The 18,196-nt window shown below is 41.1% G+C and overlaps 2 protein-coding genes across 5 annotated transcripts in view; one reads left to right on the forward strand and one right to left on the reverse strand.

The window, feature by feature from the left end:
* The first annotated feature begins 1,174 nt into the window (after positions 1 to 1,174).
* Positions 1,175 to 16,753, forward strand: LOC125236745 (vanin-like protein 1). 4 transcript variants are annotated; one of them, XM_048143669.1, is made up of 11 exons: positions 1,175 to 1,333; positions 2,647 to 2,763; positions 4,523 to 4,648; positions 5,948 to 6,126; positions 6,640 to 6,766; positions 7,142 to 7,229; positions 7,553 to 7,639; positions 7,848 to 7,951; positions 8,266 to 8,460; positions 14,766 to 14,893; positions 16,338 to 16,753. In XM_048143669.1, exons 1-11 carry the CDS (start codon positions 1,271 to 1,273, stop codon positions 16,693 to 16,695), a joined length of 1,572 nt encoding a protein of 523 aa, XP_047999626.1. In that variant the 5' UTR covers positions 1,175 to 1,270; the 3' UTR covers positions 16,696 to 16,753. The 4 variants fall into 4 exon arrangements, with proteins under 4 accessions (XP_047999626.1, XP_047999624.1, XP_047999625.1 ...); XM_048143667.1 differs by lacking the exons at positions 14,766 to 14,893; positions 16,338 to 16,753 and adding exons at positions 11,278 to 11,399; positions 12,015 to 12,726; XM_048143668.1 differs by lacking the exons at positions 1,175 to 1,333; positions 14,766 to 14,893; positions 16,338 to 16,753 and adding exons at positions 1,920 to 2,075; positions 11,278 to 11,399; positions 12,015 to 12,727.
* LOC125236743 (glucose dehydrogenase [FAD, quinone]-like) overlaps positions 16,703 to 18,196 on the reverse strand; it is a 47,806-nt gene continuing 46,312 nt past the window's right edge. Inside the window, 1 exon segment of the mRNA XM_048143663.1 lies at positions 16,703 to 18,195. Coding sequence (XP_047999620.1) covers positions 16,852 to 18,195 — 1,344 coding nt within the window. The 3' untranslated portion in view covers positions 16,703 to 16,851.

The raw sequence follows: 18,196 nt of genomic DNA on the forward strand, positions 1-18,196 counted from the left end.
AGCCATTGCAGGCATTACATGCACAAGTACAACTCACATTATGAATCATGATATGTGCTTTGTTGTTTTACAAGATTGTAGGTACTTATTTATTTATTCTTTATTGCACATAAAAAAGTACAAAATGGTGTACATAATGCCTTAAGGCGTTCTCTACCAGTCAAACACTGCAGGCATCGTGACTGAAAATAATAATCAGATATCACTTACTGTACTTCAACTGTTTTGAATAAAAAATAATGGATATTGTTTAAAAAAATACTTTTTTTGCTTTTGTTTCTACTTAAAGAAAAAAAATTGAATCCTAACGAAATCATAATAGTCGATATACGTTGAATTATTAGTGGTAAACTTGTTTTTTTATTCAAACTCTCTTTATCCTGCCACGTTTTCCCTGCTACCCTGTCTATTCACTTTCTCCTGTATGTCTAAAATTTCAACTCGCTATAAGTTCTACGTTTTTACGACTATTTCGTTCCCTCCTGCAAATTCCGTATCATTGATGCACTCAAAAACATATTTAAATCCAAAAAGGTACAAAAAACCATTTTCATTTTTTTTCATTCACTTTACCCTGACGGTGCCACTTTTTTGAGAACGAACCCCAGACTACCTTTCGCGGCGCTTCGTTTTCGTTTCGCGTCGCAGATATGCCATTCGGCTGCGGCACCAGTTGTGAAAACTAGTTTTACTAAAATAGATTTTTTCTCCGTTGCTAAGGGAACAAGAAATTTACCTTTGTTATTCAAATTATTATCTTTGATCTATGTGTTGGGGGGGGGGGGGGGGGGGGGGGGGATCAGGAATCGGGGATCGGAATTCTATTTTTCCTTGATACTTAACCGAATATGAAACCTTCCTCAAAAACACATTGGATGAAGTCTCAGATTAAAAAAAAACTTCTCTCAGACATTCTAGGCAATAAAGCGACCCACTTTATTCGAGGAAATATAGGCGATATATTTAGGTCGAGAATCAACCGGGGAAACTTACGAATGTTTTTTGGTTGTAGGTTTGGGGGCGCTGTTCACATTTTTCATTACAATTAATGGCATTTTAGGCTCCAAAGACAGAATAAAATTTGCCGGAACGTCATTGACCGTGCGTTATTATTCGTGGTATCATGCACACTTTCTTATCACCTACTGACACATAAAAGCGCAAAGCATGTTCCAAGTGTCTTGTTTTCGACCAAACTCCGAGACAGATAGTCGGATTTGGCGAATAAGTATTAAATAAATATAATCCTGTCTGTTTATATATCAAGATAATGTCGGGGCCATATCGTTTGTTTTGTTTCGTATTAGTTTGTCTGTTGCCGTTATCTTTACAGGTATGTATTATTACACAGATGTATTTTAATAAATTTTATATTTTCACTCTATATTTGTGTTTTAAATCGTTGAACTCTTAGATAACTACTGTTTGTAAGAAATAATGTAACGCAACTTTTTTTACTTACAACCTTTTCGCAATAAATGTCTTTGGAGGAGACATCATGTACTTAGTTAAATTTTTATATTCGCGAATATGAACATCATACATTATTGACAGGATAAAAATGTTGAAGTTATTTAGCTTCATATATGAATAAAAAAACTATAATGTTTTTGTTGAACTTTACACCCTTCGACGCTAAATTACGAATCAAAATGGTACTCAATGATGATCGCAACTTTTTCTGCTGTAAACATACGCGAACTTCACATGTAATCGGTCAATACGGACAGAAATAAACATTAATACCAGCCTATTCTATCGAAAGACACCCGCATCATGCAATACGTATTCTCCGTCCTTTGCAATTTCGATGCGTGTGAATGGGACGGGTGATAAATCGAATCAATAGCCGAGCCGGATAACAAGTTCCGAGTCGGGTAACAGACAATGTGAAGTATCAGCTGTTTCTTAGTGAGTCTTTGTTCGTGAGTCTAAATGGTCGTATTCCGCTAGTTCTTTGCGTGAATATGATGTAAATAACGTGATTTCTTCTATAAAATAGTTATTTCGAGATGTGGGGCAGATTATTTGTTTCTTCGGTGTGCTTTCTTTGTTTAGTTGTGTCGTCTGATCAGGTAGTTATTTTGGTGCTCATTAATATATTAAGTTCGTATTTATCAGGCTTGGAGCTTGTAAACAAATATGTTTAGGATGTTTAGTATTGATTGATATATAAATTAATGTATAATGAATTCGATTTATTTATTCCCTTATTTGATATCTAGACGCAATAAGACTTCATTTGATAGTAAAATTGTTTTCCATTTATTTTAAAGTAAGCATATTATGTTATTCTAGATTAGAATAAGATTCTAATACTTCTTAATAGTACCTAGACACACATTTACCTATCAATTAAACAATTATTACTGGATATCTAATGTAGGTATAAGTAATATTCGGGGTAAAAAACAAACGAAGTCGTTGACCGTAAACAATGACATAGTGATGACCTCCGATACATATTAATATTCATGTTGAAGTTTGTTGTCACTTGCCAAAAGGACGAAATTTTCACCGTTAGAGCGTCCTAAGTATGGTATCACTAATTAAGTTATCTCGTTCTAGCAAATAGCTTTGTCCCTTTCCGCGTAAGTAAAATTTATAAGTAAGTTAGTTACACATGTCAATCGGTTTTGGTTTCAGAGATCGACACCACAGGATGACAGCTATGTAGCAGCTGTTGTGGAGTTCGAAGTCTCTGCTAATGTCTCCCAGAACCTCGCCAGATATTTGCAGCTCATCGCCCAGGCGGCAGACCAGGTTAGACCAGAAAACATATAGCCAAAGTCCTTTGAGGTTCGATCTCTAAGGATGGCAGCTACGCAATTGTAGTTCGAGGTTTCTGCTTTACGTCAAATGTGTGATGGAGTTCAAGGCCTTTGTTGATGTCACCCAGCGTCGCCAGATATTTGCAGCTCATCGCCCAGGCGGCAGACCAGGTTAGACCAGAAAACATATAGCCAAAGTCCTTTGAGGTTCGATCTCTAAGGATGGCAGCTACGCAATTGTAGTTCGAGGTTTCTGCTTTACGTCAAATGTGTGATGGAGTTCAAGGTCTTTGTTGATGTCACCCAGAACGTCGCCAGATATTTGCAGCTGGGTGTTTTTCAAAAAAATCCCGAACATCGAATTTCACCAGATCTGGACGTGTTTGGGCTCGTTCTTCTCAAAATCACGAGCTGATTCGATCCCGACGATAAAAAACGATCTCCCAAATTTTCCATACAAAATTCGAGTTTCCAATACGTCATGCTCGTAGTAAGTTCATACTAAAATCGAGACGTAAAGGAAAGAAAATGAGGACACATTTTTTATCGTCGGGATCGAATCAGCTCGTGATTTTGAGAAGAATGAGTCACACATCGAGTGCTGATGAAATTAGATAAACACCCAGCTAATTTTCAGCTGATCAGTATATCATGACGATCGCCGTCACCGTGATGGTATCTAGATACGTTCGAATTGCAGCCTCAGCTCTGCTGACGTTGTCCAGAACCTCGCCAGATATCTGCAGCTCATTACACTGGCGGCTGACCAGGTACGAACAAATATAGTGTGATGATGTAGTCTGACGTCGCCTAGATACGTTCAAATTGCATAGATGACCACCTCAACTCTGTTGATCACAAACGGCAGACCGACTTCAGGAGTAGATGGATCCCAGGTGCCGTAGCCGAATGGCATTTCTGCGACGTGAAACGAAAACAAAACGCCACGTAAGTAGTCTGGCTCTGTCACGCTAATACGTAAGAGCGATAGAGATATATATCTACGAGCGTTTTGTTTTCGTGAGCGTTTCGTGAGCGTTTGTGCCATTCGGCTATGTACCCAGGGATGGCAGCTATGTCGCATCCATTGTGGAGTACGAGCTCCCGGCTGACGTCACCCGGATGAAAGCCTCAGCCCTGCTGATGTCGAGATTTTCGCCAGATACCTATCATCGCACAAATGGCAGACTTGATTCCAGACGTTGGGTTGGATTGAATGGATGCCCGAAAGTAAGTTACGCAGACGCTAGCAAATTATATATGTCAAATTAGCTACTGACTACTGACTACTTTTCGATTTTCCTGACGTCGAACCCACAACAACCGACAAGCCAATTCGACGGGCGAAAAGGCTCTACGCAATTCAGTGCCACATGTCAGTTACTTCCGTCCATAACTATTTTTTTTTATACTACGTCGGTGGCAAACAAGCACACGGTCCGCCTGATGGAAAGCGGTCACCGTAACCTATGGACGCCTGCAAATCGAATGTCACATGCGCGTTGCCAACCCATTAGAAACTTGTACACTCCCTTTTGCTGTGTTAAGTACACAGCAAAAAGGAGTGTACAAGTTCTAAGGAGGGTTCGGGTTGCCGACGACTCAAAGGACAATAGACGGAACAAATTAGTTCCATAGGTCCTTCTGTCACCAACACACCGCACCCTCGTTGAGCTCTGGCAGCCTTACTCACCGGCAGGAACACAACACTATGAGTATAGGGTAATTAAAGTATAATTTCGTTTTTCCAGAATGCGGACATCATAGTGTTCCCAGAGATGACATTAACCAGAGGAGATCGCAAGGTAGACGTGCCGATATATGGTCTGCTGAAACAGCAACCCATTCCAGCTCTGCAACCTTTAAATTACGATGAGGTAAGTTTCACCTTTCAAAGTTAAGAAGTACATTACGATGTGACTCTACATCAGCTCAGCACCTGTTTTGTATCAAAGTTTTGTCAAATATTACTTACAATACCCATATCGTAAGCGCTGGTAGCCTAGCGGTATGTACGTGCGACTTTAAATTTAAATATTGGGGGACACCTCACACAGATCAACCTAACCCCAAACTAAGCAAAGCTTGTACTATGGGTGCTAGGCGACGACATACTTACAGATAAATACATACGCATACATATACATAGAAAACATCCATGACTCAGGAACAAATATTTGTGCTCATCACACAAATAAATGCCCTTACCGGGATTCGAACTCGGGACCGCGGCTTAGCAGGCAGGATCAGTTTGCGCTACGCCAGACCGGTCGTCTTCGACTTTCGTTCCGGGTCGCGGGTTCGAATTCGAACCCCGGCTCGCACCAATAAGTTTTTCGGAATTTATGTGCAAAATGTCATTTGATATCTGCCAGTCGCTTTTAGAATAGAATAGAATATTTTTTTATTTTTTTCGGTGAAGGAAAACATCGTGAGGAAACCGGACTAATTCCAATAAGGTCTAGTTTACCCTTCAGGTTGGAAGGTCAGATGGCAGTCGCTTCCGTAAAAACTATTAGTGCCTACGGCAAATCTTGGGATTAGTTGTCAAAACGGACCCCAAGCTCCCATGAGTCGTGGCCAATGCTGGGATAACGCAAGGAGGATGATGATGACCCATATCGTAAAATGTGGGTAACGGTAATTAACCGACAGTTAAAAGTTAAACACTATAAGAGCTTATAAAATTCTATTGCTGCAGAAAGTACTTTTGCAGAACCATGCCATCTTGACCTTGGACGAGGCCCAAACAAAGGTGTAAACTACCAGGGAGGAGGGGAGTTTTTTGCAAAAATGTCATTTTTAGCACAAGCTTTTATCGCCGACTGTACCTTTCTTTCAACAGTCATACTGCTCTCCGAGACGTTTCTAAAAACCCCTTAATCGATGGGGATTCCCTTTGACCACCTTTCTGATCCATCATCAGATCAGCTCCAAGATACCATAATATTGCATTGTCACGTGTTTTACATATATGTGCAAAATTTCAGCTCAATCGAAAACCGGGAAGTGGGTCAAATTTAGCTTCTACGTCTTGACTTGACGCACACTAACATAGTAACAAAGCAAGTTGAATAAAAGCTTGTAAAATTGGCTGAAGATTCTGTTCGATTCCTTACTCTCTTTAAAAATCTAATGATAGCGATTTCTAATTTCCACATTCTCTTGCGTTTCAGATCCTGGTCAGCATATCAGCAGCAGCCAGACAGCACCAGATGTACGTGCTCATCAACGTTCAGGAGGTGATGAACTGCACCAGCATCGCAGAGGATTCCGAGGAGTACTGCCCGGAGAAGAAGGAGTATCTCTTCAACACCAACGTCATTTTTGACAGGACTGGCGCTGTTATTGACAGGTGAGGGAAAGGCGCTGAACACAAAATAGTATAATAGTACGAGTGCAGAAGGCTCACTGCTTTGTTGTTCACTAAATGCCGCCTTTTTATAATTCTTTCCTCGATAAGTAAACAAACTGACCGCACACGAGCAGCCGACATTGTTTTCTATTGTGCCGCGCAAAGGACGTCAAGCACAGAATAAGCCAGGCATGTACGTTCGAGGAAATTAATTTTTTTAGCAATTTGCAGTTCAAGTAGATTTGGTAGACACATACTTATGCTAGGAGCTGTCAAATGTAAAGTGAACCGTTAACTGCTAAATGAAGTCTATTAATAATCAATTTCCTCGACTGTACTAATTGTAGCTCGGCGAAGGATAGCGAAGTTATGTATTAGAACGAGATTGATGATTGATGTTGAAAAAAGTCTAGTCTGAAATAAAAGCTTAGAACAGAAAGGAGATTTTAGACTTATTTTAATTGTACTTTTTCCAAATCCTAGAATAATCTAAATAAATACATTTTACCTCAGGTACCGGAAGATAAACCTTTTCGGTGAGTTCACCCGCACCCCAGCTCTTCGTCCAGACCTGGGTCTCTTCAGCACGGATTTCGGCGTGACCTTCGGCCACTACATCTGCTTCGACCTCATGTTCCAGGTTAACCAAACTATTCCTCCTTCTTCATAGAGATTAAAGACCTGTGGTACTTCACACAGAATCCCTTTTATTCTCTCAGAATAAACGCTCCCAAAAATGGCCTGGGTCCTACTCTTGGGCGTAGTTTCTTGTCCCACACAGTTGCATGCGATCGACCTACCCATAACCCTAGTTAGGGAACTTATGCACTAAATCATTTTCCAAAATCTATATTCATAACCATTAATTCATTAATTAATGTCGCAATTGGATTTCTTTCAACCCCTTTTTGCCAAGAGTGGCACCGAAACTTAGTAGTTCATGTGCTCTGCCTACCCCTTTATGGGATACAGGCGTGATTATATGTATGTATGTATGTATTAATTCATATTTCAGGTGCCCGCTATCCAGGTGGTCGAGAAAAATAAGATCACTGACGTTCTCTTCTCCACTATGTGGTTCTCCGAGATGCCCTATTTGACTGGTGAGTTACATTTTTTTTAACGCTTTCGCAACCAAATACCCGCCTGCTGGACACTCATGATCTTTGCTCAGATGCCGGAGATCCCGCTGGGTGTTTCTGACGTACTGCGCGCCATCTTTTGTCTAGTAGTGAATGTGTTAAAAGTGCAAAAGAATTTTTATGATCCCCCACATTTTGACTCGACTAACTGTCGGCTCTCCCGTTTCCCTTAGGCGAGATTAGGTTTGTCTATTTGTCCCGCAAAATATTTGGGGTCCACTGTTTTTGGTCTTTTTAGAATAGCATGAGATTGTCGTTGAAAAATGTTTTAATAAAATTTACAGCGGTGCAGATCCAAGAAGCCTACGCTTATGCTCAAAATGTGAACTTCCTCGGTGCTGGAGCGAACAACGTGCGTGTTGGCAGTGCAGGTATCTAATTAACTTTTACTTTGACTTAATCTTGAAATAAAAAAAAAATGTTTTTGCATAGGCAAGAGGTTTTAACCTCGTTTTTTTTTCCAAAAAATCGACCTTTTCCTAAGTACCTACCTTTTGGGTATTCTACCAAAGTCTCAAAGTCGTCCAGCCATCTCATTTAGATTATAATATTTAAAACATACTTTTTTAATGATTTCAGGATCTGGTATATACTCTGGAAAAGCAGGCGCTTTAATCAGCACTATGCCCGGACTGCCCACCACTCGTCTTCTTGTCTCGAGGGTGCCCAAGGTTCCTGGTAATGTAAGTATCTGAAGTGATTACTAAGATAGCACGGTACATATAGTCAAAATTTTGAAGCCCAAACTAAAAATATATAAGCAAGGCAAATGAGTTAACAAACGAACTCTGTTGTAAATCAGTATAAATACTATGAATAATTAATATAGGTATGCCTAAATTAATAAGCACTTGCATTGAAGTGAAACTTAGTGGAAATTAAGTAATGTATTTTTTGACGTCCGTCCAATTCATCAAAAGTAATGCGGTCGTACCCGGGTATATGTTTCACATTGACCTTTTTACTTTTTATCTAAGGGGGTAAATACTTCCTGCAGGTCACAGGAATGACCTTCCCCGGCCCGATCTACGACGCGCCAACGGACCATGACAGCCTAGTCCTCATCACTGACCCGTCGCTGCCCAACCACACGACGCGACTCCTAGTCTCCGGCTCTCAGGAGTTCACGCTGGTGGACAAGGACGTCAGCTGCACGTTCAGGGTCAGGCTGACACCCAGAGCTGGTAATGGGGTAAGTTTACAATCCCCCAGACCATGACAGCCTAGTACTGATTACTGATCTGTCTCTGCCCGACCACACGACGCAACTCCTAGTGTCCGGCTCTCAGGAGTCCACGCTGGTGGATAAGGACGTCAGCTGCACGTTCAGGGTCAGGCTGACACCCAGAGCTGGTAATGGGGTAAGTTTACAATCCCCCAGACCATGACAGCCTAGTCCTGATTACTGATCTGTCTCTGCCCGAACACACGACGGACTCCTAGTTTCCGGCTCTCAGGAGTTCACGCTGGTGGACAAGGACGTCAGCTGCACGTTCAGGGTCAGGCTGACCCCCAGAGTTGGTAATGGGGTAAATTTACAATCCCCCAGACCATGTAAGCCTAGTCCTGATTACTGATCCGTCGCTGCCCGACCACACGACGCGACTCCTAGTCTCCGGCTCTCAGGAGTTCACGCTGGTGGACAAGGACGTCAGCTGCACGTTCAGGGTCAGGCTGACCCTCAGAGCTGGTAATGGGGTAAGTTTACAATCCCCCAGACCATGACAGCCTAGTCCTGATTACTGATCTGTCTCTGCCCGACCACACGACGCGACTCCTAGTCTCCGGCTCTCAGGAGTTCACGCTGGTGGACAAGGACGTCAGCTGCACGTTCAGGGTCAGGCTGACCCTCAGAGCTGGTAATGGGGTAAGTTTACAATCCCCCAGACCATGACAGCCTAGTCCTGATTACTGATCTGTCTCTGCCCGACCACACGACGCGACTCCTAGTCTCCGGCTCTCAGGAGTTCACGCTGGTGGACAAGGATGTCAGCTGCACGTTCAGGGTCAAGCTGACCCCCAGAGCTGGTAATGGGGTAAGTTTACAATCCCCCAGACCATGACAGCCTAGTCCTGATTACTGATCTGTCGCTGCCCGACCACACGACGCGACTCCTAGTGTCCGGCTCTCAGGACGGGAGTTCACGCTGGTGGATAAGGACGTCAGCTGCACGTTTAGGGTTAGGCTGACGCCCAGAGCTGGTATTGGAGTAAGTTGCTTTAATTGCTTACGGTTACTGACTCTTGCGAATGGTGGATTGGTCCATGATTGGTCTTAGACCACATCTAAGTGCGTTTTCACATTATCCGATCCGATATCGGATGTCAGATCGATATCCCATACGTTACAGGCGCCATCTTGGATTTTTTCTATTGAAATCCTTCCGACATCCGATATCGGATCGGATAATGTGAAAACGGACTAAATCTTACGCTAGAAAAGGTATGGAAAAAGTTGTTTTGTGTGTATCTTATTTAATAATAATTTAAGTAGATACGGCTCAACAATAGTGTAGAGGGGCGCACTTACTAAAAAAACTATTAATTATCATTGTTATTTACTTTTTACAGCCATTGGCTTTCGCATGTGACGAGCATGTTTTGTTCATGGCACGCTGATGGCGATATTCTTTTGAATAAGTTGGTAGTGCATGCAAAAATTTAAGATACGACGCATTACTTATTTGAAATGTATCTCTGCTCTTCTTCCTGTTAATATGTAGGTAACTGATTTATAATATTTTAAATGCATGTATTATTCATAAAGTAATCGCCAACTCTTCGGTTGGAAATCATTGTGTTAATTTGACTTTGTCAAAAATAGTGTGTTCTTCTTTCGGATTTCTTTCGCGTTAGGTAGTTCGCTTGTGCATGCTAAGTGTCATAATTTATGCATGAAAACTGGTTCGAAGCTAACTGCAACTGACTAACAAATTACGCATGATGAAAGAAATGCAGGTAAGTTTATTTCAAAATGTTTTGGCTTGGCTTATTATTTGCATATAAAGGAAATGTCTTGCTGATTAAAATCCTAAATTCGCATAGTTTACGGTCTAATTTCCGTGATTCATACAAAGGTCACAATTCTCTGAGAATAGGTCTGCGGTTGCGTATTAATTGCCAAGACTCTTTGGATGCAGTTTATATGAAAATATTGTGGAATAGGGCAATCAGGGGACTGATTTTTGAAGCTCGAACGCATGAATTCGCCGTTCGAAAGTCTGATGGCCCCTGTACACATATGGCCAACGGTTTCACCAACCCCCTTGGCCAAGCGTGTAGAGGGCTACTTGGCCGTAAGTTGGCAGTTGGCGCTTGCGCTTGCCGGCCAACCGATTGGTGTCGGTTTTTTGTCCACACATCAAAGGATCTTGGCGCCAATGGCCAACTGCGTTTACACGTTGGCGCTTCATTCAGTTGGTCGTCAGCCGTCAGAGAGGACAGTAGTGAAATATTTACGAAAATAATAAGTTTATCTATGCCAATAATAGTGTAGATTTTAGGAAATAAAATAACCTTGCAAATGTTTAATGTATTTCCTAAAAAAGATAAATGTTCTTATCAGAATATTCAAAAAATTGTTAATATTTCAAATAATTTAATTTTACTACGGGGTTATTATTTTTTAATCAAATTTTTCTGACAACGTCTATGACCTAGAATTTCCTAGACTTTTCTATTCCACGTCCATCTTTCATGAAGAGCCAATGCCAAGTGATTGGTTCGCCAATGTGTAAACAGCGGCTCTTATCTTGGCCAAGGGGTTTCACAAAGGGCTGGTGGAACCGTTGGCCATATGTGTACAGCGGCCATGAGGAAAACGACGTAATGCGACGACTTTCGAACGGCGAATTCCTGCGTTCGAGATTCAAAAATTGGTCCCCATAGCGTACACATATTTTTTTTTAATGACCGAGAAAATATTATAAAAGTGTCGTGGTAATTAAACTCAACCACTAGCAGATTCTCCTTATGTTTTTTTACTCAACTTCTTTTTTTTTGTTGTCAGAGTCACAAGTACCGCGCTTTCGTACACGATGGCAGCAACACATACTCTCGTCGGCAGGTCGGAGTGGCCAGTTGTCTGGTGGTAGCGTGCAGGGATGATGACCCCAAAACGTGTGCCTATAGGTAAGCAATAATGGGTTATTTTATACAATTATGTATCTACAACCTCTGACTATCTAGTCACTCAGGCTCACTTAGGCGGTATAAGGTTGATAGATCATATTACATTTTTTATATATTCAACCTTAAAGCAGAATGGATTTATCAAAGTTTGAAGTTAAGCAACACAAATGACAATCTTACATTGACAAACGCCAATCCAAATAAATGTATCATCCAATTGATGCTACTTTAAAAGTACTAATTTATTACAGTTATACATTTAGAAGCCAAATGCGTTTTAGCAAAACATCAAGCTGCATTGACACATAATGATTCGTAAAATTTAGCCTACTCCAAAAATTCCAATAAGTGTATCATATAGCGTAGATACCAGGCATGAACGTCTCACTACGTTCGAATATTTCCGTGTGCACATTAAAAATGTCACCTAAAACTGTTAGTGCGTTTTCACATTATCCGATCCGATATCGGATGTCGGAAGGATTTCAAAGGAAAAAATCAAAGATGGCGGCGTAAATATATGGGATATCGGTCCGACATCCGATATCGGATCGGACAATGTGAACTCGCACTTAGTATCGCAACTCACAAGCTAAACACAACCTTTTTTTGCAGATTCAACAAAAATGAAACCGACGTCGAAATAACAGAACTACAAATAGATATGTCGACGATACGCAAGCAATACAACACCACACTGCAATGCGAGAACGTCGTGTATTTTCCTTCATCCTTCAGAATCAGAAAGTTCCCCTTAAGCCCTTTAAACTTCACTTATATAGACTCCACAGATACTGAAAACTTGGTTCAGTCAGACAAGCCAACTGGACGGGAAAAGATTACATATAAAATAAATAAACCTCAAAATGAGTTGGTGTCATTTGGTATCTGGGGGAGAGTGTATGTGAAAGACGTGGATCATAATACAGAAGTGACTGATGAGGACGTACGAAAGTATCTTAAAATTGAAGATGTTATATATGGAACTGATCGAGTTAAAGATTAAATTAAACATTTGAAAACAAACGAGGATCTCACGTCAGGCCCCAGGGGGGGTGGGGTCACGTGGTCTATTTGTATGGCCAACCTAGGCTCCAGGGGGGATCATGACCCCCATGACCCCTGGATCCGCGCATGTTTGAAAGCGTCACCATCAATTGAGTGTCATAAACATTGTTGGATTGGAATTAATGAACTCACTACCTACCAGACAAAAAATGGCACATTGCACTACGTCAGAAACCGGTCGTAATAGGCTAGTTTCCTATACTTAAAATAAAATATTTTATGCAGTGCACGAAATATAGCACCACATAATCAGAAGAAAAATATGGACAGCAGTTATATTTAAACATAATTTCTATTTAGTAAGTCAAAGAGAAAGTTATAAAATAAATGAATTGACCGTGACGTCACTCCCCAGTATTTCATAGTAATTTCATATTAGCAAATCGTTTTGACAGTTCTTAAAAAGAAGCTGATTTGACTAGTAGGAAACTAGCCTATTTATAACCGCTGGCTTGTATGGCGAGAACCGCCTAGCGGGTTCTCCGGCATCCGAGCGAAGTTCACGAGTGCCCACCACGCGGGTTCTTGGTTGCGAATTGCGAAAGAGGTTTATGTTAGGCTGCAGCGTCCAAAGGACTAAAGATGAAAATAAATTATACGCACCTACCTGTACCTACTCTACTTAAAGTACACATATTTTACTCATATTTACCTAATTATTATTAATTATTATTATTATCTGTCTTTTCCATATCTCGGGACCATGGGGTCCCGGACCTTTGGGAGGCATGCGTGGGGCCGAAGCCAACAGCACAGAGGCCCTTTTAGACATTTTAATCTAAAGGCAAGGGATACACGTGGCGGATACCATCCCCGAGCGCACAATATGATACAACCGGAGATGGTCCCCGCCAGGTGCAAAGACTATTGCAGTGCAGCACTTTTGTGCTGCGATGGGAGCTAAGGTCATGGGTTATTGTTTTGAAAGTTGGATGAACTGGTTAAAGGGCTATGGGAGGAGACTATCGGACACCTGCCGTGACAATTAGTCTCACAATTGTAAAAGGCAGGCGGTGACTCGCCAACTCATTGAGTGGGCCCTGCAAAACGGCCGCACGCACGGTGCGACAACAGAGCAACACTTGAGAGTGGCTAAAAGGTTGTCGAGAGGTGAGTCTGCGGTAGCTTGGTTCCTGGTGTTCCATTCAGCAGGCCGCCGGCGTTATGACATTTTACACTTCCAACCTGGAGCATAGGTCCCGCTCTTGCGAATCCACTCTGGCCGGCCGGTTAAGGCAAGCGCAGAGGCGAGGGCTAGATGGAAGTGCCCTCTGGAATAGGGGTCCGCGGTGTCGCCACTCACCGTCAGCTCGCCACAAGCTGCCCCCGCGGTATTATTATTATTATTATTATTAATTATTATTTGCCAAGAGTGGCACTGAAGCTTTAGTAGTTTCATGTGTTCTGCCTACCCCTTTATGGGATACAGGCGTGATTGTATGTATGTATGTATGTATGTATTTACCTAATTAAGTATTAGACTGTAATGTAACGTTAGACTGACTGAGAATCCAAATATACGTTTTTATTTATATATTATTTTTTTTTACTCCTTTGCTATATTTTTCACTTTGATTGAGGGTGTTCGGCGATTTTTCGATACTTCACCAAAGCGCTAGCGAGTACCGTTCACCGCTTTAAAGAGATCGGTCACATCTTTACTAAGTATAAAAGTGTTGATAAGTCCATTGATTAGGTATTTATGAAAAATAAATGCATAACATGCAAACGCCGCGTCAATATCTGGTGGTGGCACAGACCGTGTTTGACGTTCATATGCGCATTGTAATATTCCTACTTGAAATAGTTATTTGTTATACAAGGGGGCAAAGTTGTATTTTAACGCCGAGTGTGGAATTGAAAAACGAACAAGTGAAAGGATTCTATAGTTGAACCACGAGCGAAGCGAGTGGTTCGAGAATAGAATCCTGAACTTAGCGAGTTTTTCAATACACGAGAAGTAAAGTAGGTACATTTGCACCCGTGTGCAACACAAAACTTTTCCCCTCACTACAGCGAGGAAACTACAACGCAAAATATGCGTTTATCACTGCTTCCAGTAGTTCCACAGGAGGAAAATCATCTTCATTACTAAATTCACCTACTTTTGTCAATTTTAAAGCAGTTAATTTGACTATATCCAAGGTCAAATTACTTTACCCACTAGTGGATAAAATGCGTTTTACCCGCTGGCATTAAAGGATAAAACACGTGTTTCCGAGCTAGTGAGGGGACAAATAAATATTTCATTTTCATGTTTATACCTAATTAGCAATTATTTTACATGGATAATTTTAGAGCAAGTACCAGTACAAGGCGATGGCGTTTGACGGGGAGCGAAGCTTCAGCGGTTTAGGCGAGGGCGACACGAGGGTCTGCTCTGTCGTTGCTTGCACAGGGGACACCATCGACACTTGCGGCAAAAGGTAGCTTTACAATTTTGCATACAGCCTAAGTATTACGGGCATTTTCAGAATTTGGGTCCCCCAATTAGCAAGAGTTGTTAACAAAAATTAACTCGCTGTCAATTTCGTGACGATAATTAAAAAGCATAAAAACAGTCTTAAAATTTACTTTCTTCACATTCTGAATGTAGATTATTGCTTAAAGTTTATATAATTAAAAGAAAAACAATATTTTTATTGAAATTTCATGCTTAATTATCGTCACAAAACTGACAGTGAGTTTATTTTTGTTAACAACTTTCGCTAATTGGGGGGTCCCAAATTAATTATTGAAGAACATGGACACCAGGAATTCCGCAGTGGCAGAGCACGCGTACGATACCGGCGCGTCCCATTTTAAAATACGCTTCGATAGAGCAAGGTTGTTGGTACGGGAGAAATGTTTTGTACCACGCAAAGTTCTCGAGGCCATTGAAATCGGACGCCGCCCTAATTTCAATCGGGACGGAGGCTGGATGTTGCCACCAGCATGGAAACCGGTAATACCTAATGTGAAGCGGAAAATGTGTTTTGACAATCGTGTGGACACAGTGAGTGCAGTGTGCTTACCTCAATCGGTCGACACAGCCGCGCTACCAGAACTCTACACAACAACTACAGCAGCAGATTGCTCTGCGCCCCCCTCCCCCGTCCTATCAGCGCGCGCGCAGCGGGCGGAGCGGCGAGCGGCGCGTTCAGTTTGCGGAGTCTAGCCGTCGCGTGAACTCCTATACGCCTGAAGAGGGGCCTCCGAATTGGCCCGAAACATGTCGCAGCAATAGCGATATAATAACGTGAGTACAACCGTATTTCAATTAATTATATGAAAATGCCCTTACAGATGTAGTGCGAAAAAATTCGATTTTTTTAATTCGATTTTTTTCGGAAACGTACGAACATGTCATGCTATTTCAGCCAGTCTCAGTACAAAGCGTACTAACACTGTCTGAACTAGCATGGCAAATACGGATATTCCGGAAAAATATGAAGGAAAAGGTTTTGGAACTTCACGCTGAGATGAGGCCATTTCGCGGCACTTCATTCCTTTCTGTCTTGTTATTATTATGTGTATTTTGTCTTGCCTGTGTTCACGAATAAATGTTTATTCTATTCTATTCTACTCTATTCTATAATATCTATACGCTTAAGGTCATATCGTCTGTGGATGATTCCGCTCATGAGACTATTTTCTCTTTTTTCAACCAATAAAACATTGCAAAAAATATATATCTGCGGTCTAATCACCCCTCCTAGATCTATGCAAAACGTGGCAATTAGACATAACCACTGACATAGTCCTTGTTTTCACTGCTGAAACTACAGTTGCTACTTATGTGCAATCCCGTTACTGATTTTGATTTGCATTATTAGTTTGAGGAACATCTTCGGCTGCATTATTTTACAATTATTGTGCTTTTCTTTACAGATTCCCTACATTCGCTGTAAATTCCACATCCATCTTTGAAGAGCTGACTATTATAGCCACAGTGCCTACTCCAATACTTGACACTCGATTGGACGCCCACGATTCAGCTTTCTTCCCACTTTCCCTTGACGTATCCATCATGCCTCTAGAACCCAGCGAATACGTATACACTGAGTTACAGGGAAAAGAAAACACGGTTTTCACTTATACCTTAGTAAATACTCACAAAGAGTTGTATACTTTTGCTGTTTGGGGTAGAGTTTTTGAACCAGCACCTGGATCTTCAATTGTGCCATTTTTAAGTAAATCGTTGCTAGTCATTCTGTTAGCCCTGTTGTACGTAAGATATTTAGGTTAAATCAAAACTCAGGTTGTTAACAAAATAGTTTATAATGTAAATAAAGTATTTGTTTCTATTCGGTGTTTTAATTACGCTTATCTATTTAAAAATAAATACACGACCTTTATCATTTCCACCATACCATTTACTATTTGTTCTATTTGTTCTTTTCTTTTATAATTCCGTATGCCCTTTAGACCAGAATTCTTTTATCATGTCAGCTGTTTTCTCAGCAATCATGATTGTTGGAGCGTTTGTATTTCCTCGCGTGATATCTGGCATGATACTGGCATCCACCACTCTTAGACCTTTTACATGTTTAACCTTTAACTCCGGGTCGACTACTGAACTGGCATCCCCATCCGGTCCCATTTTGACAGTTCCAACGGGATGATAAAGGGAAAATGTAGTTTCTCTTGCAACACATTCTATAAAGTCGTCTGAATCTGTCTCGAACTTTTTGCAAGCATCTATTTCGATCCATTGTTGCTTTAGCCCAATCTGCTTAAATGCATCTGTATCTCCCATTTTTAGTGCGTATTGTTTGAAACCCCTTATAACTGTGAGGATGTCGTCTTGTTCTTCGAAGTAGTTGGCATAAATCAATGGATGGTCATTAGGATCGGTGCTATTGAGAATAATGCGTCCTTTAGACTTTGGTCTTAGCAAAACTAAGGCCATTATAAGTATATGATTGTTTTCATTCACGTCGCGGAACTTTTTTGTTAAGTCATCATTGATGCCGTGAACACCGAAAAAGTCTATAAGGTTATAAGAGTTTGGAGGCATGAATGACTGATGAAATTGTACATCCGGACTGCTGGCTTCGGGATCTGTCGTATTGTAGAAAGAAATCACTTTATGAGGACTAGTATCCGAGAATATTCCTGTGTATTGCGTGATGAATTCTGCAAACGCTCCTGTAATTTGAAGTAGTCCAAGGGTATCTTTATCGCCTGGCATGGTGAAGTAGGTAGGAATATAGACGTGATCTTGTAAGTTTTCACCTACAGGTAAATCAACTTTAACATCTATATTTAAGTCTTCTAAATGTTTCCGAGGTCCTATTCCAGACAACATTAGCAACTGGGGTGAGTTGATAGCACCAGCTGATATGATTATCTCTTTTTTCGCTTTTACCACAATATCTTTACCACACTTATTCAAAACTATACTTTCAACATCCCGGGTGTTCGGTTTAAACAAAATTTTCGTAGCCATCGTATTTTTGATGACGTGAAGATTCTTGCGTTGTTTTATTGGGGTTAGAAATGCGGATGCCGTGCTGTGTCTGACTCCAGTTTTTGTTGTACTAAATGCTCTGGTGATGCCCATTTGGTTTTTGCCGTTAACGTCATACAGCGCTTCAATACCGATTTCCATAGCAGCTTTGATGAGAATTTTTTCAATGTCATGAACATGTTTAGTGTACTCTACGCTTAGGTATCCACCAGTGCCATGGTAGGGAACTGTGTCTTCGTTGAGGGTTCCAGTGAAGTTTTCACTTTTCTTAAAATAG

The sequence above is a fragment of the Leguminivora glycinivorella genome, chromosome 19 (assembly GCF_023078275.1).
Source record: "Leguminivora glycinivorella isolate SPB_JAAS2020 chromosome 19, LegGlyc_1.1, whole genome shotgun sequence".
In the NCBI taxonomy this organism is placed as follows: domain Eukaryota; kingdom Metazoa; phylum Arthropoda; class Insecta; order Lepidoptera; family Tortricidae; genus Leguminivora; species Leguminivora glycinivorella.